This window comes from Alligator mississippiensis, chromosome 16 (assembly GCF_030867095.1).
Source record: "Alligator mississippiensis isolate rAllMis1 chromosome 16, rAllMis1, whole genome shotgun sequence".
Lineage (NCBI taxonomy): Eukaryota > Metazoa > Chordata > Crocodylia > Alligatoridae > Alligator > Alligator mississippiensis.
The window spans coordinates 29,882,352-29,910,041 of NC_081839.1; the positions used below are offsets into that span (position 1 = coordinate 29,882,352).

At 46.0% G+C, this 27,690-nt stretch overlaps 2 protein-coding genes across 3 annotated transcripts in view; one reads left to right on the forward strand and one right to left on the reverse strand.

Annotated features, from left to right (window-relative positions):
* LOC106738469 (uncharacterized) overlaps positions 1–27,690 on the forward strand; it is a 118,788-nt gene that overhangs the window by 56,165 nt on the left and 34,933 nt on the right. For both annotated transcript variants that reach the window (XM_059719510.1, XM_059719509.1), the window contains exon 3: positions 19,209–19,320. The gene's annotated coding sequence lies outside the window, so the exon portion shown is untranslated. The remainder of the gene's footprint in view (positions 1–19,208; positions 19,321–27,690) is intronic.
* Positions 16,378–27,525, reverse strand: SC5D (sterol-C5-desaturase). Its single transcript, XM_059719511.1, has 5 exons — positions 27,447–27,525; positions 25,474–25,691; positions 23,394–23,526; positions 19,392–19,492; positions 16,378–18,648 (listed from the first exon to the last, which is right to left on the reverse strand). The coding sequence occupies exons 2-5, from the start codon at positions 25,681–25,683 to the stop codon at positions 18,199–18,201; spliced, it is 894 nt and encodes a 297-aa protein (XP_059575494.1). The 5' UTR covers positions 25,684–25,691; positions 27,447–27,525; the 3' UTR covers positions 16,378–18,198.

Below are 27,690 nucleotides of genomic sequence, written 5' to 3' on the forward strand. Positions count from 1 at the left end.
TGTCCTTCTCCACAGTAAGGCCCGGGCTATGACTCCCTGCATCCAACTGGCTCCCCTTGCAGTCCACCTATAACTTCTGCTCGAATGTATTCACTTTCTCTAAGCTAGGTTTTTACCTTATAGCCAATGGGTCTCGGTGTCGTTGGTGCTAGTGCAATTCCTTTGTGTAGATAGGCAATGCTGCTGCTCACACCGATGGAGTGAAACGGGTGGAGAATTGAGTGTGCTTTATGGGTGGCAATGCTCTGTTGAGTCAGCATGATGACCGTGCACTGGTGCAAACCTTTCAATTGACAAATAAAACCAAGGCCGATCCTCCAGGGTCACCAGGATCCAATGCATTTGGTACTTCCAACCACCAGCTTTCCTATGATGGATACTGTCCCTCCTAAGTGCAGGTTGGGCTGAAATGGCCCTTTGAGTACTCCCGTCCAGCACAGTTTGAGTTGCTGTTTTTGGTTGGGTCCTAAATTGAAGAGAGTTGAGCAGAGTACAAGATGCAAGACACCGATGGACTTTTCCCAAGTGAGGACACATGACACAAGTACTACGGAGTAATTTCCCCTGGATGTTGTTCCGTATACATTTTACTCGTAGGTGCTAGTACAGCGTTTTGCTGCTGTGTGACCTGAGCTAGTTTGAGCAAACAGCTAATTAGGCGAGTGGACACACAACTTCCATGTAGTAAAGTTGCTACACATTTTCCAAGCCTGATGTTACCCTGGATTTGAGTGGTTTACTACATGAGAGGTATGCATGCTTGTGCCTGCTCCTCCTTCACCACATAGGTGTGTCAATTTTCTGCCCAGTAAACGTGTGTGTCTGCACACCCACATTTTTTTCCTAAGCCTTTCTAAGGTAACTCCCTGGAGGAATGCCCTTTTACCCTGAACAGCTTATTTCCAGTTGAGTGAGTGAGTGAGTTATCTTCGCCTGTTGGGAGGGTCAGATGAAAAGATAATGAACAGGTAGGATGGACCAACATTTTAATTGCAGAAACCGATACTCTGACAAACGCATTGACGCGTCAACTTGTGTGTGACACCTCGTCCCGGCCTTAACAATGAAGATGACATGGTGCTGTCACCATTCATTTGACAAGAGTGATGTGTGGTGCTAAAGGACCAAAATCTTCTTATTAAATATGGAGACAGCTTACTGCATCACTACCTTCTGGTGTTAAAGCGGCATACTAAAAAGCCTTGCATGGAGGACAAATTAATCATCTCTGTACATCTACCTATACCCATATGCCAGAGGGCCATTGAGATGGGATCTGTGCTGGGACACCTCTTTGAAATCCTCCTGCCATTTGAAGTGCTTAGCCTCAGCTCCAAGTGCACTGGTGTGCAAAGGCGCTGGGACCAGAAAATATTGGTCTTGGGAGTCTCATCCCTTACCGGAGTAAACTCATTCATTTTAAATAACTTGATAGCCTCATTCTGAATGTGTATTATAATGAAGGTGGCATTGTCTGCTGTTCACAATGGGAAACTGAGGGTCGGCATATAAGAATTACCAGACCGGATCCACCCCTTGCTCCATTTAATCCCAAATCTTGTCTGTGACATTGCTTATAGCAGAGATCTCGGAGGAAGGTGTTACTAGAGGCAGGCATAAGATTTGCTGCCTACAATGAAGAACACCTCATAGCCCCTAATTGTTAGAACCTGGGTTAAAACCCAAGCCCCTAGATATTATCTCCCATCCCAAATTGTTGCCAGCAGCTAATAATAACTATTATTGTTCTTGATAGTCTTTTGTCTTCCTGTGTTCAGTCTGGAGCTGGGGGAAACTTTTGAGGCAAGGTTTTTTCCCCCCACATCCTGAAAAATGCAAACTGAGGTTGACTGATGTCCAATTCATTGAATGGTTTCAGTTGGAAAGGATGCATAAAAACTCTGGGAGCATTCTGCGTGGTTGGTGTTTTTGCAGTCCCATATTTCAAGGCTTTGGCTGGGCATCTCTATGGTCAAAGAAGCAACTTGTTTCCTCCTCACGAATGATACTGGTCTCTGGGTTTTTCATTTTCCTCTCTAGCTTTGAGATGTTGGCCATGGCTTACATCTATAGTTAAGCTGTTGGCGGTTGGATTGGAGTCCAGTCTTGCTAATATTTAGAAAACTCAAAGGTTGTTCTTTAGAGGGTCTTGCTCTACCACAGAGGGTCAGACCAACAGCCAAATTTGAGTTCAAGAAAGAATTGGAATTGGCTCAGATTGGAAAGGTCAGTAGGTTTTTCTCTTTTTTTTGCCTTCTTCTGTAACAAGAGACACGGTCCTTTTCTGAGGATCCTTTGAGCACATAGTAACCAACTAATCCTTTGTTCTAGCCCTGGCAGTGCCCTCGTCATCCCTGCTTTATCTATATATATACATGCTATAGGGTGTCTTGGATGTCTTCTGGGTTTGTGCCTCATGGTTGTCTGTGTGGGGGGGGGTTCAAGTGATTTTGGGGGGTTCCTCTGTTAATGACAGTCCAAATGACTGGGTGGGTGGCCCGTGAGGCCCTCTCCAGTCTTAGGCTTTGATGCTATAGCACTTCCTAAATGAAGTATTGTGATGGCCTTGCATGGCTATGCCCGGGTCTCTCCTGCTGCCTTCTGGTGGCACACCATTCATGTTCTGGTTGATTAAAGCATGTGGGTTTGTCTTGGGATGCGCTATGGCTGTTTCGTGTGGAGCAGGGAGACAGAGGGGATGTTCTTGTGGACCGTTTTGTGCTCCGTGGTAAAACTCTCATTGACTTTCACAAGTGCCGAACTAGGACAATGCTGAGAGCTTTGAAAATACCCAGTCTAAGGGCTGGATTGCTGAAATCAGAGGGAGTGTTAGCTAGGACCCAGAGCCGGTCATGACTAAGAGAATAACAGGATACACACACGCACAGTGAGGTCGCGACAGAACGGACTACCGCATCTCTCTGACGGTGCACACAGAAAGGGCCTTGGCTCCCTTCCAGATGTTTAAGGCCCCCATCCTGCTGAGGGCCCTGCATCTGGCAACCCCCCTCACCCTTTCAGATGCCACGAGGCTCAGAGGTTTAGTCTACATTGCTTTTGGTCTAGCCTCAGGGCCCAAAGCAATAGTGCCTTTCCAGCACTTGGCTCACCCAGCAGGGTGTTAGATATGCAACACTTCAATTCTGCAACAGCAAGAAGTTGCTGGTCTAATCTGTGCAGCAGATCTTAACCTGGTTTATGCATCCTCAGCTGCTTTGCTGTGAGATAACATCAGCATAGAGCTTGAGGCTGCAATTTTCAGTGATTCAGTAATTACTGAAATTATTTTATGAAACATTTCCCCGGCACCCTCTTACGTGCACGCTGAACGGGCTTTGATTTTGAGTGAGCGGGGAAGCAAAGTGTGTGTACATTTTCATGTGACTGGGTACCTAGTCTCCATCTTGAGGCTCCTACTGAAAATGAAGAGTGATTGTGTAAGAGAGAGATTTTGAAGTGCCGCAATAAAAACATATAAGCCCAGCTATAAATATTGCTGACTTAATCATGTGGTGCAAATAAGTTTGTTTTTTCAGCCTTAGATGTAAATAGCATCTGGGTTGGATTTGGGAGCTAGGTTAGGAGTGATTTTCATTTTAAAATGGTCTCGCACGAAAATCTCTCTCATTTTTCAAAATTATGTTTGATATGTGAAGTGCTTGACAGCTTCATTTAGAAGGTGCTGCTGGTTGGCAATTGCATGCAATGTCGCCAAAGAGAAGCAGGCTCAAACTGAACACCTCAGAGCAGCGTATTCCCTAGAGCTGCAGGGTCCAGACTTTAGTGCCAAGCCTGCAGACTTGTCTGTGCTGAACTTTTCCATGTATAAATCTCTCTGTGGGCCACCCAACTGCATGCGTGTAAGGTCAAGAGTTTGATAGACCTACATTCAGATCTGCTTGCTGTGTCTCTTGCCCTTTTCAGGAACCATATTACAGAATCGGGCCCTATGTGTTGTAGGCACATCTGTTTGTCTTTAATCCTGAGTTCCCTTATTAAAAAGCCCTATAGAAAAAAACTCCATCTATCAAATCTATTTATCAATATATAAACCCTTAAAGTCCTGCTCCTGCAAGAACAGGAAACTGCATATATAATTTAGTAGAGATTTGTACACTCATTCTCCAATGTAGTACAAATATTTTTTTTTGAGAGAACCTCGCTCTTTCTCATATCCTCTGGCTTTTCAGAGTCATGTCCGTAGCACCCTGTCTCTTCTCTCTCTATTAAAATTATATAGTATTTTTCCTTGCCCCCTGCTAGGATTCTTGTATTTTCTCTGGGCTTATATAAAAAATTGCATCCAAAGCTGTAAGACTTTAGCAACTGTCTCTTATCAGCCGAAGGGAATTGTTGTCACAGGTAAATTTAATGGAAGCTTTCCTCAATCTGAAAGCCACGGGGAGACATAATTACTTTTAATTTGAGTTGCTTCTAAACTAAGATTTACAGCAGGGCTTATATTAAATTATTTGACAGGCTATAAAATGGGAAGCAGCTTGGTTAGATGTTAATAGAATAAGAATTAAAAAAAAATCAATATACTTAAAGTGTATTTACATTTGTGCATGGAAGGGGTACAGAGCAGCCACGATCTTTGCCTTTGAGATAATATTGCATGCGGCTTTCAGTTCGACACAATACTTTACAAGCACGCAGGATGGGAAATGGGAAGTTTTGCTTTTTATGGAGAGAAGGAAAGAAAAGGTGCTTGTAATAATAATAATAATATAAGGATCGGCTTATATTTTAAGGCCAAAAGGACCATTGTAGTTACCGAGCGAGCCTTTTCCCATCTTATGTCTTGGTTCCCCAACTTGACCATTCTGGTAAGATGGCAATGAGAAATGTGTAATTACTAAAGATTTTATTGCAATAATGTACGTGGAAAAAGAGTTGAGTCTGTCTTCTGGATCAGGCAGATGGGGGTTAAATTCCTATTTCTGTCTTTGGTGGCTTCATAAATCCGCACAGGGAAGAGAGTTCCCACCGAATAAGCAGGATTCCCTGAATTCAGCGTTACAAGTGCTCCATAGAGGAGAGGTGTCTGTATGCGGAAAAGGATGAGTAACAACGGTTCACAGACAGGATGCCATTAAGTGGTGCTGAAGGATGTGTAGCTTTGTTGTTTTGCAGCTCTTAGCACTGCAGATAATAGCACCCTGGTAGCCAGAGAGGAAGAAGTGAGGCTAGCAGCATTCGGCCAAAACAGAGACGGACTGGGAGTCAGCTGCAGCCTGCACTGGGATTTCTTGTTGAGTTTTTTTTGGTGTGTTTTCAGGCTTAAACTCTTGGAAATTACCAAGTTGGAAGGAACTCCCTCTGAGAGAGAGCCTGGGTACTGGATGTGCATTGGCAGCCTCTGTGCCTCAGGACTCTGGTTTGTCTTTGGTACAATTGCATTTCTCTGTCTGCAGCATCCCAGGAGCACTGTATAACCTTGGACCATTCAGTTATCTTGGGCAAAAGTTTGCACGATCCTCCGAGCATGTAACATTGACTTGGACCAAACACCCTGTGAGGTCTGTCCTCACCCCAGGAGCCCAGAGACCACCGTGACTATGAGGCAGTCTGTTGGCATGTGGGGGGAGATAGCTGAAGAATTTGGAAATCAAAAGGCCTGCATTGGTTGTGTTGTATTTTCAAGAGTGGGAACCACAGATGCTCATGGTTTTTGGTGAGCGACCCCAGTCCAACACTCCTGTGACTCCTGGAAGTCCTTCTCTGCCCTGGGTACAGTTGGGGAAACTGAGAGGTTAAGGGACTTGCCCATGGCCATCGAGAAGTCCAGGTGGGAAGCAGAGATCCAACCTAGATTTTTCCTTGGTTTAAGGCTGTGTCTGAACTGCCACATCTGTCCTGAATTATTTTCCAGTTATTACTTTCAGCTCTACATCCCACCCTTCAAGCAGTGGGAAGACCTGCCATTGCAAGTCATGCAAGTGGGTTCATCTTCTGCTACCAGACTCCCTGATCAAAATTAAGCCAGAGAGATGATTCAACCCGAAGGCATGTTATTTTGAACTGAGTGGCTGATGTAGCCCACCTGTCTGGGTTTTTTTCCAGAAGCTTTAATTCCTATAATCCTAATTGATTTTCCGCACCACCCCCACGGGCTTTGACACAGCTATTGATTCCAAGTTAATCTTCAAACGCGGGTCCAGGTTCATATGTGTGCTGCGCCAAACTATTAACCAGAGGAGGGGGAAGAATAGCAACAAGAGGCTGTCTGTGAAGATGCAAGGTCAATACAGAGGCATGCTAAAAAAGGGGTTGCTGATTATTAGATAGTCTCTAAGGCAGTAAATCACTATGTGGCTGCTATGCAGTCCATCTGTACATTGGCTTTTTCTTTTTTCTTTTTTTTTTCTTTTTTTTTTAAATGAAGAAAATGGTAAACCCAGACCTATCGATCGCTATGCTGTAATCCCTTCTCCAGCTGCCGCAAAAATAAACTAACCCGATAAACTAACCCTGTTTGGCTGCAAAATAATCTTTAGCCTCATACAACATTGTTCAGAATAAACTGCAGAGGCACCCAGGGATCTTCAAGGCTTCAGGTTAAAGCAGCTGGGTACCAGGGCATTGCTGCCACTTTGAGATTTCCCCAGCTGTGAGAAACATCTGGGTTATCCCCAGCTCTGACATGGACTTGGGATAGGCCTGTAGGCAAGGTAGTTAGGCACAGTTTTTTCAAAGTGTTGCTAATGTAGGACATCACCATCACTGGCTGCTCATTTAAAATGAGATCCTGACTCAGTTGAAGTCGATAGGAGTTTTTCCACCAGCTTTGGGGGAACCTGGACTTCACCCTAAGACTCAATTTGCAGAACTACTGCCTACGCCCAACTCCAGCTGACGTCTATGGCATATATTATTAAGAAGCATCTTGGCTATACAGGCCCCAGATTTCTCTGTGCCTCAGTTTCCTCATCTGCACCATGGAGATGCTAATTTTGGCTTGCCCACCCTTTGCACAGCTCTTAGAAACCACTGGGTGAAAATCCAGCACCCTAAGCACCATTATTTCTTAGCTACTTTGTATTACAGGAGCCTGCATCGCGATAGCAATTCATATCAGGACTGATAGAAAAGGACTTGCAAACGCAGGGGCATGATGAATCTCAGGCTCCTGTGACTGTGTGAAGTGGGATTATTTGGATAGGAAAAGAGCGTATTAAATATTTAACATGCATTTTACCTACCATCTTTTGCCAGCTAGTGAAATATCAGCTGAAAAACCCACCACTTAAGTTCAGGCTGGTAAACAGATGAGAGCTAATTATCCCGCTGCTAACTTGCAATTCCAGTCAAGTTCAATAAATTTAACAACGTGACTGCTCACATCCTTTCTAACTCAGTTGTGTGGCAATTAGGTTGACCATTTACATATTCAAATATGTATGTTAATATACTTACAGTAATTGCAGCTGTGTACAGTGCAAAATGTAAAGACAGAGGGAGGGTGCTGGATTGACGGCATCTCAGACCCAAGTCCTCTGTTTAACCCCAGAGCAAATAGATGCATCCTGGGTGAGGAAAAGCCTTCCACACCTGGCCCTGTGCATGCCTGCACCATGACCTGGGGGTCCTATCTCCGGGCAAGGATGGTCCAGAGATTATAATGACAGCTCAGGGTTCAGGAGACCTCAGTTTCAATCTCTTCCATCCCTCCAGGCTTCCTCGGTGACCAAGTGTCTCCGGCTCCTGTGCCTGTTATGGAGATGCCGGCCTCCTCAAGGGTGCTATGAGGATAAATGATGAGGTGCTCAGTTATTATGCTAATAAGAAAGAGAGAGATGCTGCTAATTCTGCAGACCAGCCAGGTTATTTCACCATGGCAACCAAGCAGCTATCAGCTGGCAGTGAGTAAAAGCAGGCCAGGTGGGACCAGGGACTTAGCAAGGAGCCTGTCTCAACTGGGCTGTGCTGGTGCTTGCTTTGCTCCCGGGGCTGGGATGCTTCTGCAGCGACCTTGGGGCATTACTGGTGTGTCTGGACAGGCCTTCCTGCAGCATCAGTCTTAATCAGAAGGTGGGGAATCAGGCTGCGACGGTGTCCAGTTACCATGTTACTGAGGCTTTGATGAAGCCTCCCAGGACAAAACCCTCTCCTGTGTGTGGCAATGGCATGCTTGGCACCACACTGCCGAGCCCCTCTAGTACCTGTGCTAGCACCGGTCCGCAGTTCAGAGCTAGCCGGGGTCAGTCAGAGCTGCAGTTGCAGTGGAGACATGTCCTCAGGCTTTCTGAAGGGCTGGGGTCATCGATATGAGGAGGTTTTGCTCGCGGAGGGAATGCCTTTGGGAAGAGGCAGGTGAGAAACCCTTTCTGACGATGCCGTTTCCCAAAAGACCCCATGTGCTGGCCAAGTGAAGATGCTGCATCTGTTGCACTGGCTCGTGCCCTTATTCAGTCTTTGACGACTTCATAAGAGCATCATGCACCATGAGGCTTTGGTGCTGACCTTCCCCTCTGAGCCAGGGCCTCAGCCGGGTGTCCCAGGGCAGCAGCACAGGCCCAGGCGGTGGGATGGCTCCGGCGCGCTGGACTTGCAGTTAAGATCACCCGTCCATGTAGCTCGGTGCAAAGTTTTCTATCGGCTTCCATGGACTTTGGATCAGACCCTAACCATGCTGCCTACCTATAAAGTAGGGCAGTGGGGGCTAAGCATTTTGGCAGGTGTGCCACACTTTAGCCCCGTGCCCTCCCTGAGTGCCACTCCAGTCCCCTGCCCAAACTGCTGTTCTGCTTTCTGCTCCCTGCCCTTTCTGCTGCTCTGCTGCCTGGCACCACCCTGATTTGCCATGTACCGCACACAGAGGCCACCCGTGAAATAAGGAATTACAATTAAACCGAGAATAATGTCTTGGAATCCTTTAATGTGAATGCAGTGCAATGATTTTCCAGGGGGGCACCGACACATGCACACACGTTCCTCCTTTCAGGCTTCTTTGGAAGTGTCAGCTCTGGTTTGCACAGTTCCCCGTACCCCTGGTGTTGGCAGTCATTCTTGCAGCCCATATCACACCTGTTTTCTAAGAATCCAGACTCCGGGGGCCAAATCCCCGAATGGGACCCCCGCAGGTAGCTCCCTGGGCAGTGTAGCATCCCACAGGGAGATGCAGGTGACAGGATCTGCCCACGTGCACCTCATTATTACCTAGGTAGATGCATGATTGCACCTTGGACATGCAGAATTTGTGAACCCAAGAATTTTTCGTGCTCTAATTTCATCCCATTGCCTTAAGCTAAGTGATCATAAAGCGATTTCTTTCTGAAGACAAAGCAGATGCGGCAGTACAACTAATATGCATATTTATGCCCACAAAAAAAAAAAAAGTGTGAACTCATTACTAAGTGCCAATGGATTGTAGCTGGCAGGAAATGTATTGTAAATAGATCCAGCATGTTTGATTTCCTCCAAAGGAACAGATCTGCGTGCCAAATCCACGTGAAACGTTGCAGCTAGTGCAACAACCCTGTGCTTACGTGCCTGCACTTAAAAATGTGCATCTCGATTATAAACATCCATGACCCCGAATGCAGGTTGCCTTTACCATCGAGCACCCCCATGCATTCAAAGAGAACCATAAAATGCTCTTTGACCTACACAGTTATTTTCTGCCCTCTTTCTTTTCTTTCTCTCTGCATTGGAAACCTCCTGTGCTTTGAATTTTAATGAAGGTGTCCCATATTATCCTGGTGTGTTGTGCAGGAGAGCTGCATTTTTAATACAATAACTCTGCAGGGTTAGACCTACATGCAAGTTAGAAGTTCATGCCTCTTTTCTTAATGCCCTCCCCAAACAAGGATGATTATTTTATTATTATTTTACCTACCTCCTGGATGTTATAAGCACCCGTGAATATGTGAAGCTGTGTATAATATTTCTCACTGAAAGAGAATATGATGTGGTAGCCTGTAGGAATTAGTGGGAACATAAGACTGTGCTCTGGAGGGGAGAGTTGAAACCAATGATCTGGGGAAAATGATGGAAAAACCATGACTTATAGTTCTCTAAAGCCATGATATATAAGCCCCAGGTTCAGTAAAAATCCTGTGCTTTAAAGAAGTATGTTTAATTATAAAACAGGAAGGGAATTGTAGCCTGTGGGACTCTAGATATACAGCATGAGCTGAAAAATTAATGTGATTGATGCGCTGACCTTCTCCAAGTTGTGCTTGTGAAAGGCATATGGCCTACTTTCTATACGCGCTTCCTGCTTCTTCATTTGAAGGCTTGTATTTGTGGGCAGGCGAGGGGGGGAATGGGAAGAAAAATAATTCTGCCTCTGTGGAACAAGGGGAAACACAACTCCTAGCACTTAGAGCTGTGACTCTTCAATGCCCTGTGCAAACATCAGAATAATCCTTTGTGCAATGGTTTTGTAGCACATTTCCTCTCTCTGTTGGTGATGCAGCTTATGGAATTACACGGCAGCCTCACAACACATCTGCCTTTGGAGTTGGGTTGCAGCTGAGATGCAAAGTTAGGATCCCAAATTCCCTGAAGTCTGACCATTTCTATTTGGAGGTGGCTGGGAATTGGAATATGAGTTGTATGAAACTTTTCATGAAAATATTTTTCCTTCCGAATTAAGACAAAGCCAAAAAAAAAAAATTGAAACCCTGAAACTTTTCATTTCCGAAATGTTACAAGCCCGGCGTTTCCAAAAAAGATGCGTTGCTTCATATCCCCGATTTTCTGTTTCAAGCCTGCCGGGAACCAGGCAGTTGCTGACTTGAGCTGATACAATTCATGTGAGTTTTATTGCTGGCCACCACTCAAGCAGCAGGAAGCTCTGGGTCCTCGGTAGCTTGACAGGTATCCTGTTGGGGAGCCAGAAGCCTTGAATTACAGTAAGTGCTAGCTCCCAGCCTCCCAGGCTCCTGGATTAGCTGGCCGCCCAGGAGCTGGCAGTAAATAAAGTCTACCTGGCAGGCTGGGTTGCACTGGAAGTGTCTTAAAATGGATCCGTTACTGCAAAACCTTTCTGATTTTGCCAAATCAGCAAATTGTGGTGGTGAGTGACAGGGCAGGAGAAGTGTAGCCCAGATGTGTTCGTTTTGCTCTAGTTCTAAGCTGGGTTTAGGTTGGGACTCATCCTTGCCATAAAGGGACATCAACCCATTTAGTTGCTATAAAGGGACACCGATCCATTATCTAGTGCAGCGGGGACTAACCTTTCTGGCAGGCAGGCTGCAAATTGACTCTGCACTCTCTGCACGTGCTACTCTGATCTCCCTTCCCCTGTCCTATTGCCTGCTCTTTTTTCTTCCCTGTGCTCCCTTGCCCAATTTGCTGTTTTGCTTTCTACTCCCTGCCCTGTCTGCTGCTGAGCTGCCTGTCCCTTCCCCGACCTGCCATGTGTCACACACAGGGGCTGCCGGAGCCCAGGACTGGCCACTGTGATCTAGTTTGATCTTCTGTATAACAAGCTGGAGAATCTTATCCGGTTATTCCTGGAATACAAAGTGGTTCAAGCCTGCATGAAAATGCAGAACCACGGTGATAGGTCGAGTTCTTCACATGGAGCACTTGGGTGCGCTGCCCATCTCTGCCACCTCTAAATTGTGTGACTTGGGGCAAGGCATTTGCTTTTTCTGGGCTTGTGCTCCATAACCTTTTGTATGACTTGTTTAACCTGTCCGTTTTGGGGGGCAGGGAAGGCATGTTGGCATCGTGGTAGCAGAACACTGATTTCGGCTGGGCTTTTGAGGTGCTGCTGGAACACGGACGTCAGCGAGCACTGCGACGCTTGAGTGTGCATCTGCGTTGTATGAACACTCAAGTGCATTTCCCATATTAAAATGACTAGTGCCGTCATTTCCCTAATCATAATCAAATATCAAGCAAACCACACAAGCCTGTATGCATGTGCTTTCCTTGCATCAGCCTTTCATCAGACATTTGCCCCTGCCCACCTCTTCTCCTGGGCCTCATCTCTCTTTTTTTCTTTGGTTGTTTCATTACCTCTGTTTCCCTTGGTCCCAATTTGACAAAGGCATAAGAGAAGCAGTAAGGGAGGGAGCAGTTTCCTCCAGCACATCAATCAGGATTCGTTTTGGGAGCTGTCTCATCCCTCTTTGTTGCATGTACCTGCCTGCTTTCCTATACTCGGGAAGCTCCCCACCTGGACGCATCTGGTTCACAAATCTGTATTCAATGTTCATCACTCTCCCTTGCTTATTGGCAGACCATAAGAAAACTAGCTTGCACCATCTACAGTCCTTGCCTGGTAGCTGCCCAATTTAAATAAACTCGGAGAAACTGCAGAAACCAAGTTGATGCAAGAAAATATACGGCAGGGCTTTGGACAGTAAATGCTCAGACAGCTATTATCATGCTCTGGAATTAAGTAGCAATATCATGGAGTTAAATGATAGCCATCGGGGAGAGAGGATTAAAAGTGCAGAGACCATTGGGAAGAGCTTTTAGCTGAGCTCCGAAATGGGTGAAGCAGGGTTGCGCTGGCTCTGCTCCCGCAGAGGAAGCTTTGGCCCCATATTGAGAATAGGCTGAGAAAAAGCCTGGGCTAAGCTTTCTTGACACAGCACCAAGGTACGTGCACACTGCAGATGAGAAGGGGGCAATGAGGGGAGAGGAAACCCTGCGGGGTCGGCTGGAGCAGGTCAGTAGAGGCTGGATCTGCTCTGCTTGCTTGGTAGTGATGGCAGAGGCTTACCCTGTGCATGCCACCGCCAAGCCTGAGGCCTCTAAACATGAGGCCGATTCGTTCCCTTTGGACTGTCCATGTCTTGGTGGCTGGTGAACAGACCCATTCTGCAGATCCCATTTCACAAAGCGTTAAAGCAGATGCCTTTGCTTAGGAAGGTGGGAAGAAGGGCCACAAGCCGGTCAGGAGGCTTATCGCCAGCCCACCCTACCCATATTTTTAGTGGGGAAGAAACTAGAAGAATGAGCGGGGAAAGCGGGGAAGGAGGGACCGCAGCCTTCAAAGGGTCCAGGTTCAGTGGCACACGACAATCCCCCAAGGCAATGAAAACAATAGGAAGCCCGGACGTAGGGTCGAAGCTGTTTAACCTGTCCCGAGTCAATCGCCGAGTGGCCCAGGGCTGGCCTCTAGTATGGGGAGGCTGCTATGTTTTCCGTCTGTCACATATGCTTCCCCTCTGGTGCGGGACCTGTAAAATGAGGTCTCTTCCAGTCCATGGCAGTTTCTGTTAGCATCCCTGAAGAAGGTGGTCCGAAGCAGGAGCTGAAGGAGGCTGTCGGACTGGTTATGGAAATTAATTGGAGGGGGGTGATGGATTTGACGTGTGTGGGCAAAAGCACTAAGATGTCTGTGCAAGCAGTGTCAGAGGCATCACGGACGACACAAGAAGGAGACTAACACACAGCCAGGGTGGGACTGCAATGTGAGGGGCCTGTAGCAGTGAAAATAAATGAGCTGAGATGCGTGGCTGTTTTACCACTGCAAATGCCACCCATCTTCTAGAAGAGCCTCCCTTTCTGGGACAGCGCAGCAGCATGCATCTCTTCTGCTTGACTGTGCCACTCAACAGGGCATTCAAATAGCCCCCTGCACAGGACAGCAACAGCCGGGTTAGTGGGTACCAGAGCACAAACCAAATGGCCTGTAGTCCAGGCCCTGCATCTCCATCTTTTTCAAGGGTTTCTGCAAAGCTACAAAGCATTATATTGGTCTCAGTAAATTATTTGCTTGCAACTGCTTTTGGTGCCTGTCAGGACTTGTTTTCCCTTGATAGCTCTGGGCTAAGGTTACCAACAGCGCTGATGCATCAGCTCTGTGATTCTGCATAGGCTTGGTACGATTCAATTTGTATTGGTAAATGGTGATTTCACCGCACAGACCACCCCAAAAATACTTCCACCGGTAATTGAAATTTATAGAAAAGGGACGTAAGAAAAATGATGGCTGAAGTAGGAGATGCGCGTTTAAACCTTCCTCTGCCTAAAAGGCGGGTCGTAACATCAACGTCTCGGACTCTGATCAAGTCATCCAAGTTTTGGGCTGAAAGACTAGAATGAATTCCTGCTTGTGGGTTTTGGCTACCTGCGCTGCCTCCGACTTGCGTGTAGTTAGTTATGCGCTTACCTGGGCCCTCTTGTTCTGCCATGGAGCCTGTTGGAGGTTTCTGGGCATGCTGAGAGAAGCATGAGCAGCTGTACAGATGGAGACAGCTCACACAATTACCTACCTATAAGTGGGCTTTGGCCCCAAACCTCTCTCCCCCAAGAAGATGCCTCCTGCCAGTTTGCCAAGCTCCAGGCAGTGCCTTGAAGGCCGGGCCCTTCAGGAACCCACGTGTGTTTTATTACTGTGACCCCCACAAAACAGCTGCGCTTTTGTGCAGAGTTGGGGGCAAGTAAGAACAAGGCGCTCAGTGGAAATAGGCCTGTCTGCTCCATGGGCTGGGGGTAGAAAACATTTCTCTTACATCTTTATTCTGCTGAAATCCCTTTGAAAGGAGCAATGAGCATCAGAGCATGTTTTTTTAAAACGTCATCTTTATTACTCCTTCGGAGAACATCGGTGTTACAGGCTGGTGCATCTCCATCACAGCTATACTCCCCACATCTCCAACAAACACCTTTCTCTCTCACTTACAAAGCACGCTCTGAAGCCCCCTCCCTGCTTTGTGGGCTCAAGCGCTTTTACTTGTTTAGATTATGGGAAACCTGCTTGGGCATCTTATCTTATGCAGCTACTGTTGGAGGGATAGCAGGTATGTGCGCGCCCTGGTCAAAAGTGCTGCCTGCTACCGAAAGGACCAGGTTGTACCCTGCACAGCGGAGGTTCCCAGCTACGGGGACCCCAGGACTCCCCTCCCTGCATTCAGGAGGTGCCTCCGGTGGGTCCAAATATCTGTATCTGAGTCAGCTGCACATGCCAAGCCTAGGAAGGTTATCTTCCTGTACCAAAAGTTTGTCTAACAAGTCAGTTAGTGGCCTAAGGAGACTGACAGCCTCTCCGCTACCTGCTATCAATCAAAGAGCAGCCTGCTGGGGAAAAATACCCTAGCTCACTCCAAGCTCTGACCTTACTTTCTCAATTTCCGTGCCTTCTCCCCTTCCCACCGCATGCACCTAAATTAGATGGCAAGGAACTGGATGCTTGACATCAAACATACTGGTAACAGCCTTACAGGCAACGCTGGTAGCGCAAAGCAAAGCAAATCAGATCACCCCGGTACAGTCATGACACCTCCTCTATATATTTTCATTATCCACTTGCTCTATGGACCATTTGAGCTCGTTGCCAAGGAGCTGAACTGCACTGTGTTAGCATCTGCATAGCTAAGTGATGAACACGGCCGAGGACCCAAGCTGAACTCCGGCTAAGGTGTTTTTCAGTATCCCTGAAAAACCTGGCTGTCCAGGCTTCCATCGGGTGGGTGAAAACACTATTTTGTACATCTCTCTTATCCTGTCTGCGTATTATTTTTCACTTGCAATCTGCACTGCAGAGGGGCCTTTTGAGTACCCACAGCAGAACATATCACAAAAGGAACGGTGGGCTTCCCTTTTAGAGGGGCACCAGGGGAAGGAAACAAGAGAGGACAAGTGACTTGCATGATTGCACCTGGATTGCCTTTCACAGCAGCACTTTCCAAGCCCTTCCTCACCTACTGAGCTGTGCTTGTTTTTCTTCTGCTGTGAGATGCTGGGTGGGCTTACAGTAAGGTAAGCAAGACAAGAGCGAGGCCTTTACATGACTCTGTCTGCTTGTGCAGTGGTCGTCTACGATGCACCTCATACCCTAAATCCCACATGTTCCCCAATTCGGTCAGGAACCAACACACAGCTATGGATGCAACAGCGTCAACCCCTGTGAGCACCAAGGTTTTTGATACTCCATGAACAAGGACTCCAGAGCATGGCCCACAGAAGCAGCATGAATATGCATGGCCCACAGATGGTGATAGGGTCAGTCTTGTGGCAAGGCAGGTCACCCTGCTACAGATGGCATTGAGTCTCGGGACAGTGGTGGCTTTTGTTTACTTCTACTTCCACCTTCACAAGGGGAGGAGGCTACTGAGTGGGCAGCACCCCAGAACCAAAGTCTTGGGTTTTGGGGGGTTTTTTGCCAAGCAAGGAAGACAGTATGGTCCCAGCATCACATGGACTCTGCCTCTCTCCCTTCTTTCCGCTGTTTCCAAATTCTGGCCATAAAGCAACTGGACAGCTCTCTGGCCTTTAGCAAATCGGTTTGAATGAGGAGCAGCGTAGAAGTAACCTTGAAGTGTCACAGGACTCATTTTGCTAAATGCAAGACAAAAACTAAACATTGCACAGCTAGAACGAACGGATCTTTCCTTCATGGAGGAGAAAAAACTCTTTCCACCCTCCCCTCCCGTCACTTCAAAGTAACTGTTGTGCTCAGTAACCTGCCTGTTAGCAGACAACCATTTAATTTAAAGCATTTAAAAAATACAAACAGTTGCCACAGTCAGGGAGAAGGGGAAATCAGCTAACAATTAAACTGGTGCAGGAAAGAACTGTAGAAATGCAACAGCTCTTTGACAGCGCCTTCATAATTTTAACCACGCTTGTTTTTCTACAAAGCCATGAACTGCAGTTTGATCACGCAAACGTTTCATAAACACATTGCTTATTTTTAGTCTTCAAAAGACAATCTGTTGGGTAGTAAGGGGGGAGGGAGGGGGAACAGTCAACTTAAACAAAAGCCACTAAAACAATTTGTTAACATCCAAGTAATATTCACAGGAAAGCTCAAGCATTTCACTCTGCGAAACAATGAGCACAATTACACTTTATTCATCCAAAATATAGTCGTCACTGCAGAATTTCTATCCACCATTTGATTTCCACAGGAATAATAACAGCCAAAACACTCCACAATAACTAGACTCGAGAAGAATTCTTCATCAGGTGAGAATTCAGGATACATCTAAAGCTAGAGAAATTACCCTGTTTATAAAATATTGAAGGCATCTTGGAAGCAGAGCACTATGTGGAGGCTCCACGACTTCTTTTTCTTTTCCAAATATCACGCTGCACAATTTGCTTGGGTAAATCAAAACAAGCTGGATCAAATCTGTCTTGTTTTTGGAATATAAACCAAAATTACTTTCTCTGCTTCCCCCGGATAAAATGACATCGTCTAACACAATGCAAAAAATATACACTGTGCAAAAAAGTTATGCTATCTCATTTTTTTCAAAGATTTCCTACTTAATCCTTATAAAAATTAGAGACTTCTTTGCGACTTAAAAATGGGACCTCATCTTTTTAAACTTAGTAGCCTAAGTATAAGGCAGTAGTAAATGCAGCAGCTCAGAAATGCATGCTCTAGTTAAAAATAAATAATGTAATGGCATACATAGATGAATTTAGACAATTCCACAATTACTTATTTTTGTAGGAAGAGCATAAAAGATTATATTTAAAAAATAGGAATTCTTGGCATTCTTAGCTTATTTTAAATCACAACTTCCTGCCCAAATAGCATTAGCTCCCTTTAGATTCAGATGGTCTATACTTTAGGCAAAGCGAATTTTTAGGAGGTGCCTGGTAAGTAAGGTTCTGGAATACGTGTGCTTCCTTTTTGTTAAACTTCAGGGGTATCTGTATACAGAGGCAGAAAAATGTGTTGGCACAGGTTTGAAATATACCTTTCTCAATATAAAGTAGTGTGCTGCTTCAGTCGAGTATCATTTTTCCTTTTAAGTACATTCAGATCCAAATATTCCACCAATGCAACACCAGAGGGGTGCTATCTGGATCATGCTACTTGTAGTATCCTGGATCAAACAGCAAAATTCTCCATGAACTACTGTAGCGTGAAGCACCTGTCTGAAACAGTCACACTCATAGGGGAATGCTTTTGAGGATAGTAAAGGATCCCATTTTGTTACAGCAGAACAATGGCTCCAAGGTATTATGTTAGAAAAGGCGCTCCCAATTGTAACGCACCATCATTTGCATGAAGCACTATAGAAAAATGTTTTTGTTATTGCATCAACATTAGATATTGCACTCATCTTATGCTTTATCTGCACTATAAAATGACCCCTGGAAGAGACTGTTTTGGTTCTTAACTACATAACCCCAAGGTAACAACCCTTATAAGCATCGGAAATTACTGACCTCCAAGAACAGCATTATAAGAGAGGGGTTTTCTTTATCTGGATTTATGTAAATAATAATAATAGATTCAGGGCCTTTTTTTATAGTGAGCATAGAGATCTATTCATTCTTTGGACTATCTCCACTTAACAATTTTTCATCCATGTGGCCATTTTGCCTACTGCTCCATTCTTCTTTTTGCTTTTTTATATAATCATGGGGCCCCTTTCCTTCAAAGGATGATGGGCTCTTGTAGGACCCCCCGATTTTATCCCAGAAAGTGAAATACTGGCCATAGTTGTAATCAAAGTATACGTGATGGTCGGTGTGATGAGCAGAGCCATTGATGACATGTTTCAAGCAATCTGGGACAAGATAAGCGCCATCGTGAATAGAGATGGACCAGACGTTGACGAAGATGTAGAGAATCAAGTAAGTCACCTTGTGCAGAGGAAACAGGAAAGGGTAGATGTGATAGGGAATGCTCTGCATGAAGCCATCTACGGGGTGGAAAGCATGGCTTGCGAATGGCGTAGAGATCTTCCAGAGGTGGTGGGGCTTATGTATGCGCTGGAAGAAAAGTGAGCCGTGTTAGTGCACAGATTGGAAACACACAACCACCAAGCAACCCCCTGCCCTGAGCTGCCTTCTGCAGGTGTCGGCATACAGCTATTTTATCCTGATTGTGTTTCTTTCTTACTTTTCTCCTTAACAAGCAGACTGAGGCAAGGCAGTGTGGGGAAGCAGGCCCCGACCTTCCCCGCTGCCATCCACTGTATTCAAATGACTATGGCAAAGCTGAGCATGTCATTTTTAAACTGATGCTTTATATGTAGAGTTTTGAGACCAATGGAATTTCAAGTGGTGGGTCAGGCTGAATCTAATTATATTCCTATTAAAGCCATGACAAGACAAGCATTTATTTTATACTAGACCAGCAAACCCTCCCCTCCCCTCGCCCCCGCTGAATCCTGTATTGCAGCTGGTGCCAATTCAGAGGCCCCTGAAACAAGTGAAAAGTCACCAGGCTCAACAGGCCACCTCTCTTATACAGTACTTTTCATCGACAAAGTGTTTTAGAAGTGACCCTTACAGTTTCTGTGAGTTCATTTACAGTTTTATTTCTTCAGCAGGGAAATTGAGGCAGAGAGAAGTGAATTACTCAAGGTCATGGGGAGGCATCTCTCCAAAACGGACACAACCTGAAGTTCCTGCTCCCAGTACCAAGCTCAGACCAGCTGGGTGAGTAATTTTTTGCAAGGCTATTATTAAGTTTCATTACACTTAAGAAAAATAATAATTGCTGTGGGTACCTTGTATATACATTTATGATGAAGGAATCTATGTATCCAGTAAATGCACATGTCGGTGAAGAAAATGAAAGAAAACATACTGAGGATAACACCAGACCACCCTAGGGGGGAAAAAAAACAAGCTGATTTTAATTCAGGATTTGAAGAGATTATGACAATGAGATTGGGTGTCAAGATTATCTGACCGTGCCAGGACAAGAAATGCAAAACCTGCCCCCACATCTCCACCACCCCTGCTATTACTACACCCCACAACAGAGCCATCAGCATCCCAGGATCTTACAGCTGCACCTCCAGAAATGTAGTATACCTCATCCAATGCACCAAATGCCCTGATGGAAGATATGTAGGAGAGACCAGACAACAACTGCGCACCAGAATGAACGCACACTGGAAATCCATCAAAGACAGAAACACCCAATTACCGGTGGGGGCACATTTCTCACAGGAGGGCCACTCTCTCTCCAATCTCAGTCCTGATCCTCAAGGGAAACTTACACAACACATCCCAGAGACGAGCCTATGAGCTCCATTTCATCAACCTGCTGGATACTAGAGATCAGGGACTAAACATAGACATTGGATTTTTGATATAATCTGCCTGGCAAGTGACTCCCCAGCCCCTGGCTTCTTCACTTTTCATCCCATCCAGGAAGAGCACACACCGACTGCTGCAGCTTCCTTAGCCTGACAAAGGGGTTTTGAACCTGAAAGCTTGCTTAATAACTATTCTCCAACTATTTGGGTTGGTCTAATAAAAGATATCAAATGCACCCAAGGAACCTTGTCTGCCTATATCCTTAGACCAACACGGCTACAACCTAAACCCCTGCAAAATTATCTGAAATATTCTTAAAATAAAAGGTACAATTTACAGAAGTTTGACAACTCCAAACAATAAGCAAATACAAAAAGACAGAACTCTTGGTTCCAAAATGATACGTTATTAGACCAACTGGAAAATGGCAAGAAAACTGTCCTTTTCTGCAAGCTTTCAGCATCAAAATCCCTTTGTCAGGCTCTGGGAAAAGTTTAGATGGTACAAGATGATAAAAAGTCCCCATAGGTAGGAAATAAACTTCATTTTTGCACAGAGGGAGCTGAAGATGGAAGGCTATCCCTCTGGGTCCATGACAGTGTTTTTGTGAGCTGTGTTGAGTAGCTCTTTGATGTGTTGATCGGGTAGGATTCCTTCCCTGGAGGTGTCAGATGGCAATACTGCCCTTATACAAGGCATCTGATGAAGTGAACTTGGGTTCATGAAAGATTTTGCTCTCCATCTTATTTAGCTAGTCTGTAAAGGGGCATATGTATCCTGCCTTCTGACTGACTTGAAAACTACCACAACTATCTCTTATAACCACTAATGTTTTAATATAGGAAAACCCCCATACTTCTGTTTTTGTTTGTGTTGGTTTTGCCTTTTTTATAGCCTGAGTAATGAAACCTAGAGAATGCAGCACCATCGCATTGCTTCCATGTGCTTCTATGACTACTTGTTGCATCTGCCATTGCCTTATCTTTTGCTTTGATGGCAAGGACCATCTCTTTGTACTGTCGCACAGTGAAGCTGAGTCCAGAATTGGGACCACTTCACACTACTGTAATAACTGTCAGGTTCTTAGTGCAATTTTGGGGTGGCAAAATCACAGGGAGGTTCATTGTGGTGGTTGTGGACCTGAAAATGTCCCCATTGCATTTCTTAAAAAGAGAAAGAAAAAGGCATGGAATTTGACTTGCAAAAATGTACCTTGTGGGCCAAGGTGGGCTGCTCTGGCAGCTTGAAATTGCACATCTAAAAGCACTGTTCATGATGCCTCTATCTGGAGTCAGATTTTCTCTAATTCACTAAATCAGAGCCATACAGTCTGCTGTATGTCAGGGAGATAACACAGCCCTTCAGAGCTGTACAGCACCAGTCATTAAAGAGGAAACGTAAATGTTATGGGCTGAATTGTCAGCAGCTTTTTATTAACAAATGTACCTAAAGAACTGAAGCTACCAGAAGCCATGAGAGCAGAGTTGTGTAGTGTCTATTTATAATGGACTTCATTGTTAAAGTCACCAGCTTCACTATAAAAATAGTGATGGGTGCTTAAGCATTCTAGTTGTTTGGGATGCAGCTGCTGTGTGTGGAATATGAAATACAGCAAGCGCAAACAGAGGAAGCATTTATGTCATAACATCTGGTATCTGCATCATCCAGGAGTGGAAAAATAAATGAGGGCTGCTATTTTTAGGGTAGATGATGATCTCTAGACAAGAGGCAGATGCCAGGGGCCTCGTTTTCTCATTTACAATGGCATAAATTAGGAGTGGCACTGGGAGTTCAACATGACTTGTCTGTCCTTCTAACTTGAAGGAGGCAGAGACCAAGTTGAAAGCAAAGGGTATATTTTTCACAGAGCTGCCCAGGCCCAGTGGTCAGGTCTATACTACACACGGTCACACCCCCAGCTGATATAGTACAACCCCTAGTATGACCCCAGTACCTCCAAAGAAGTGGCCTTCTTTCAGCTTAGCCTATGCCATGTGGAGAGGTGGTGTAGCTACTCCAGCCACAAAGCCTCTTGCATCAGCACATGCCACATCACTGCCAGGAGACTGCCAATACAGCTATGCCAGCATACAGATATGGCCAAAGCTATGTGGTATAAGCAAGCCTTGAAACCAAGTAATTTACAGTCAGGATGGATAAGGGAGTTTAAGAGGCTTGAGAGTCACCAGCCCCCAAATTGCACTCTCCTCCTCATTCATGTGTGCTTGAGACTTGGGTTCCAGTCTTTCAGTTTACGCAGCGGGCCTGGATCCTTGCTCCTGCATGACAGCCCTAAGTCAAGGAGGCTCGTGTGCCCCAACTGAGCTCTTTTCAGGATCAGGGCCTGAAGCAGTGACTCAGTGCTGGTGAGGCCTCAGCTGGAACACTGTGCCCAATTCTGGGTACTAGATTTCAGTGCACAGATGGCCAAGAGTGAATGGTCATGAAGGCAGAACTCTTCCTAGGGGAATGCTGAGGGACCACAGCCTACTGAGGGATGTGGCTGGCATAGGAAGGGGAATCCGCAGTGTTGTTGCTTTATTTTGTACCTGGAAGACTTCAGACTCCAGGACTGTTCAACCAGCACCTTCTGCCTTCCCTGAATTTTCCCACATAGTTCTTAAAATAATTAAAAAAAATAAAAAATAAAATAAAATAAAATAAAAGCAGAATCAATTCTGCCCTCTACTGGCTGCTGGAATCTCAGATTTTACTTGCTGCGAAGGCAGGGGAAAATAGTAACATCCCCCTGTTGTGTCACTATCAAGAGAAACAGCCCTCCATAATTTAATATGCTATTCTTGTGAGACACAGCATCACTGTGTAATTTATTACATGCCAAAGGAGATAGAGATTAACCTTTACAGCAACCGGTTGGGTTGCTGTTGGTTAATACTCGCTCTTTTCAAGAAGGCACAGAAGAAAGAGGTGGGTGAATTTAGCTAACCAGCCTCTTTTGCATTCCAAGTACAAAACCCCCTGAGGACCAGGTTTCATTTTAGCTCCATGCTGCAAGACAGACTATTTTGGGAGATCTTTCTTTGAAGCAAGCTGCTCCATAACAAGGAAGGAAACAGCATGCAGGGTAGTTCTTGCCTGCAAGCAGAAGAAGGTTCAGTTCTTAACTGCAACACGCCGAGATGTAAAAAAATGAAAGCCCACGTAGCTTAATGAATCCATATTGATAAACCATTTGGGCAGCTCCATCAAGTGATGTAGCCCTAAGTAAGGCACGGTCTCTCTCCCTGAAAGTTGGCAAATAAGACAGGGCGACAGCTCAGGAAAGGACTTGTTACTGTTGAGAGTGAGTTAGGTTTTAAGGTAGGGAAGAGGAGGGATAGGGCAGTTCTTGGAAGACAACGGAGGGGCTAGCACGGGTGAGAGCATGAGGCTAGAAGCACAGGCGAGCTGGAAGGGAAGAATGAATGCCATGATGGAGCTAGGATGCTGAGCAATGTCCTTACCGTATGGGGAGTCTTCAATATTGCCATAAAGCTTGCTGTAACCTCTGACCTCTGCAAAGAAAAGTGCGACGGTGGGTAGGCTGATCCATGGCAGGGACTGCACAGTGGTCTTTATCTCGCGCTGCACCTGATTCTAAATGGGAAAAGCAAGTAGACTCTAATTTTTAAAAAGAAGAGTGTGTGTGTGCACACGTGTATGTATGTGCATGTGTAGGCATGTTCAAGATCATGTGAAATGCCGGAGCAAATACCTTGACTTATCACAGAACAGGGAAAGAAGAGGTACTGCCAGCTTCACCCACACCCCACAGCCAGTTCAATGCATCAGTCAAACCACACTCAGATTACTCAGACTACTTTCCACCCTTCTTACAACTCACTCCAATTCCCCTCACCATGTTCTGCCAAGTAAACAGATAGTTCTTTCTCCACAGTCAACTTAATCTTTGGCATCCCCGCCCAGGATTGTCATTAATTACTGGTGGATTTCAAATGCAGAGCAATTCTTGACTGCAGTCAGCATCACCTAGTCACTGGGATGATTCAAGATATCAGAAAACCAGTAGGGGAGTTTCCTTAAACATTAATGAGAACCAGGGTGGTACCTGAAATAAAGCAAGCCCCACTTTACTCACATCAGGACACCACTAATAGACTTTGCCAAGTCAAAAAGGGCCCTGTCAAGTGTGCGGTGTCTTCTGTTCTTGGACATTTCTCTCTCCTTCTCTTACTGTTTTTAACTATACAGAACTTCCCTGCAGATGATTGTACCCAATGTCTCATTAAATCACCATTAGTAACACTGCAAAGTCAAACACTCAAAAGTAAGCCAGAATTAGGCCCACCTATTCAGCCCTCGTGCGTATGCACAAAAGAGCTGAATTTTTTTATAGTTACTGGTACATTGGATAAAGGAGTATTGTGGATTAAATTTGGGGATTTTTAAATGTGTTGATTTGGTTTAATAGACAAGTGTTTCAACTAACAGAAGCAAAGCTGTGACTCGAGGTGGCTCAATCCAAATTGCTTCAATGTCTTTGCCGGGACGGGGCTCTGGCAATACCTTCGTCCCCCCTCCCTTCGTCTATGGCACGTTGTAGGGCATCACTGGTACTGTGCCCTGCAGTTGTATGTGAGGGTCTGAAGTGGCCATTTTCAAAAACTTTGCCCTCTGCTAGGACAGCTTATTCTGCTCCCTTAAACAAAGTAAGCAATGCCAACAAGAGGACTGTCATGGTATTCATGTGTCCTCACTGGAGCTTTTGCTGACATAGTTATGTGGAGAGAGGTAGTTCGCTGTGTTAGCCTGAAGTTAGACAGAAGGCCAGTGTGGGGCACCTCAGAGACTAACTCGTTCAGAGTTATGGGGGCCAGGGGTCCAATGTCCCCCCTCACGTTCCTAACCAACATAAAGTATGTCAGCAAAATGTACGTTCAGTACAGCCTTAGCACATGCAACACCTCCAAGTTCTCTCTTTTGATTACTAGACACAAGACCTGTGGTTCAAAATCGATGATTTATCACAGGGATTAATTTATAGTACAGTGTGGACTGTGGACATCATAAGGGGCTGTTAATTTAGGAAGAAAATTGCCTCATTCTTAGGCAAATGGATTTTGCTTTATTCTCCTGGCCCTGTCAGGATAATTTTGAATGCCTCCGTGAATATCTCATTTAACTTGCTCCTAATTCAAAGCAAAGTTCATTTGTTCTTCTCAACAAAATTAAACACATTAATAAATCATGATGCCTTGTTTCCAATTAACATGCAAATTTTATTTTGTCCTGCAAAACCACCTTCTCTGAGATTTAAAATGGAAAGCCCCTGTGGTTTCATACTCAGGCCTTTTCTGTATTAGGAAACAGCACCAGTTTAACGAGATCTTTTCAAAACTGATTTTAGTTAAACAGATCCAACCCTCTAACATGGATGCGGCCTTGGAAATGCTGCAACTGTTTTACAGTAATCCCCCTGAATCGGTTTTTAGCCGCTATCAACTATGACTACTTTAAAGTGGAAGCGTGATTTTTTTCATGAGTGGTTATATGAGAGGGGGAAGAAGAAGCAATCCTGCTTACCTCCAGGAAATGGGGGTGTTTCTTCAGATCGTGATCAAAAATGAAGTAGTAGCTCAGCGTTGCGAACAGAAAATAAAGGACAAGCGCACCGAGATTTGTCACAAGCAGGAGACTTATAATCTGTCGAAAGGGCTCATCCTCTGGCCACGTGGCAGGATACACATATGGTGTAAAAAAGTAGTAGTCTGCAGCATTCAGGACAAGATCCATTGTTGCACCTGTGTAACAGAGAGAGAGCATTAGAGATCTGTGTCCTGGGTTAAGAAGAAAAAAAAAACTGGCGCTCCAAAGCGAAGCACGCATTTCATGTGTGTGAATGAGCATGCAGAATCCAAACTCTTCCACTTGACTTCAGTTCTGTCTACGCAAGCATGTTGCAGTATGTTAGACGACATGTGGCATGTTCTTTACTTGCAAAAGAGACCAGGGCTACTACAGCTATGGTATCTTCATAGTCACGGTGCAGGAAAAATGACAGGATCAGTTCACCTATCCCTATCCGTCCACCCAGGGGCCTTGTTTCTAAACAGCTGTTTGTTCACCGTGGATACAATTTCATGAGGTTTACCGATACATCGGTCCCATATCAGATCACCACCGATATAAGGAACATTGAGATATCGGCATTCCCTGAGCATCTTGCTAACAACCTTCAGATCACTATGAACATGTAGAATAGCACCAGACCCTATAAAAGCCCATGAGAAATGCTCCAATCAGTGATGACAGCTTCTTGAAATCTGTCAGTTATCCAGGTTTTTAATCCATTATATGATTGCTCTATTGATACTTTATAGCGATCGTTTTTAAACAAAAGCGGTACTAAGTCTATTACAACCAAGCAGTTATCAACCAAAGTTATCGTGTCATAAAAAAACCGAACTTGGGTTGGTTTGACAAGGCCTAATTCTGTTGAACCACACTAACTGGCAAGTAACATCCTACCTTTATCCAGCTGAATCCCAGATTAGTATTCCCATTTTTTTTTCAAGCTAATTAACCCAGAGTTATCTAGGGCATCCTGTGTGTCATTTCTCAATACCCATAAAAAAAATTAGTTGTGCTGCAGTCTTCTCTAATTTCCCCGTGATCTTAACAGATACTAGCAATTAATTTTAATTGTAATGTCCCATGGTTTTGGGATGCACGAGTCCTGTGGGTTCCTGGATGCATGGGTCCCGTGGGTTCCCGGGTCCCGTGGTGCACAAGTCCCGTGGGTTCCCGGGTCCCGTGGTGCACAAGTCCCGTGGGTTCCCGGGTCCCGTGGTGCACAAGTCCCGTGAGTTCCCGGGTCCCGTGGTGCACAAGTCCCGTGGGTTCCTGGGTGCATGGGTCCTGTGGTTCACAAGTCCTGTGGGTTCCCAGGTCCCGTGGTGCACAGGTCCCATGGGTTCCCAGGTACACAGGTCCTGTGGTGCACAGGTCCCATGGGTTCCCAGGTACACGGGTCCTGTGGTGCACAGGTCCCATGGGTTCCCAGGTACACAGGTCCCATGGTGCACAGGTCCCATGGGTTCCCAGGTCCTGTGGTGCACAGGTCCCATTGTACACAAGTCCCATGGGTTCCCGGGTCCTGTGGTGCACAAGTCCCGTGGGTTCCTGGGTGCACAGGTCCCGTGCTGCACAGGTCCCATTGTGCACAAGTCCCGTGGGTTCCCAGGTCCAGTGGTGCACAGGTCCCGTGGCTGTGGGGTGCACGAGTGGCACTTCCAAGCCTACTGAAGACACACGGGGAACAGGGAGCTGGTGCCCACCAGCGAGGGAAGGAGGGTGAGCGGGCCGCGAGGTGCGCGGGGAGTACACTGTGGGACAAGCGAAGTACAGCGCAGGGGCGGGACGGGGGTGGCCGGGCCTCCGTGCTGCTCGGACAGGGCGCCCGCTGGGCCACGGGCAGCATCTCGCGGGGGGACAGCGCCTGCAGCCGGGGCGCCGCGCCCCTCCCCCCCGCGCCCCCCGCGCCGCGCCCCCCTCACCTGCGCTGCGCTGCGCTGCGCTACGCTGCCTGCGCCCCGCGCCGGACTCGTTGCGCTGCGCTGTGGGGGCGGGGCCGGGGCCGGGGGCGTGGCTCGCGGTAGTCCGAGTTGACGTCACCGCCTGCCGGTCGCGCCACTGCGGCCCGCGCGTGACGTCACCCTCGCCAAAACGAATACACATGTGCATAGGTGTGTGTGTCTATCGGTGGATGTGGATGTGTGCGTACCTTGTATTAGACCGACA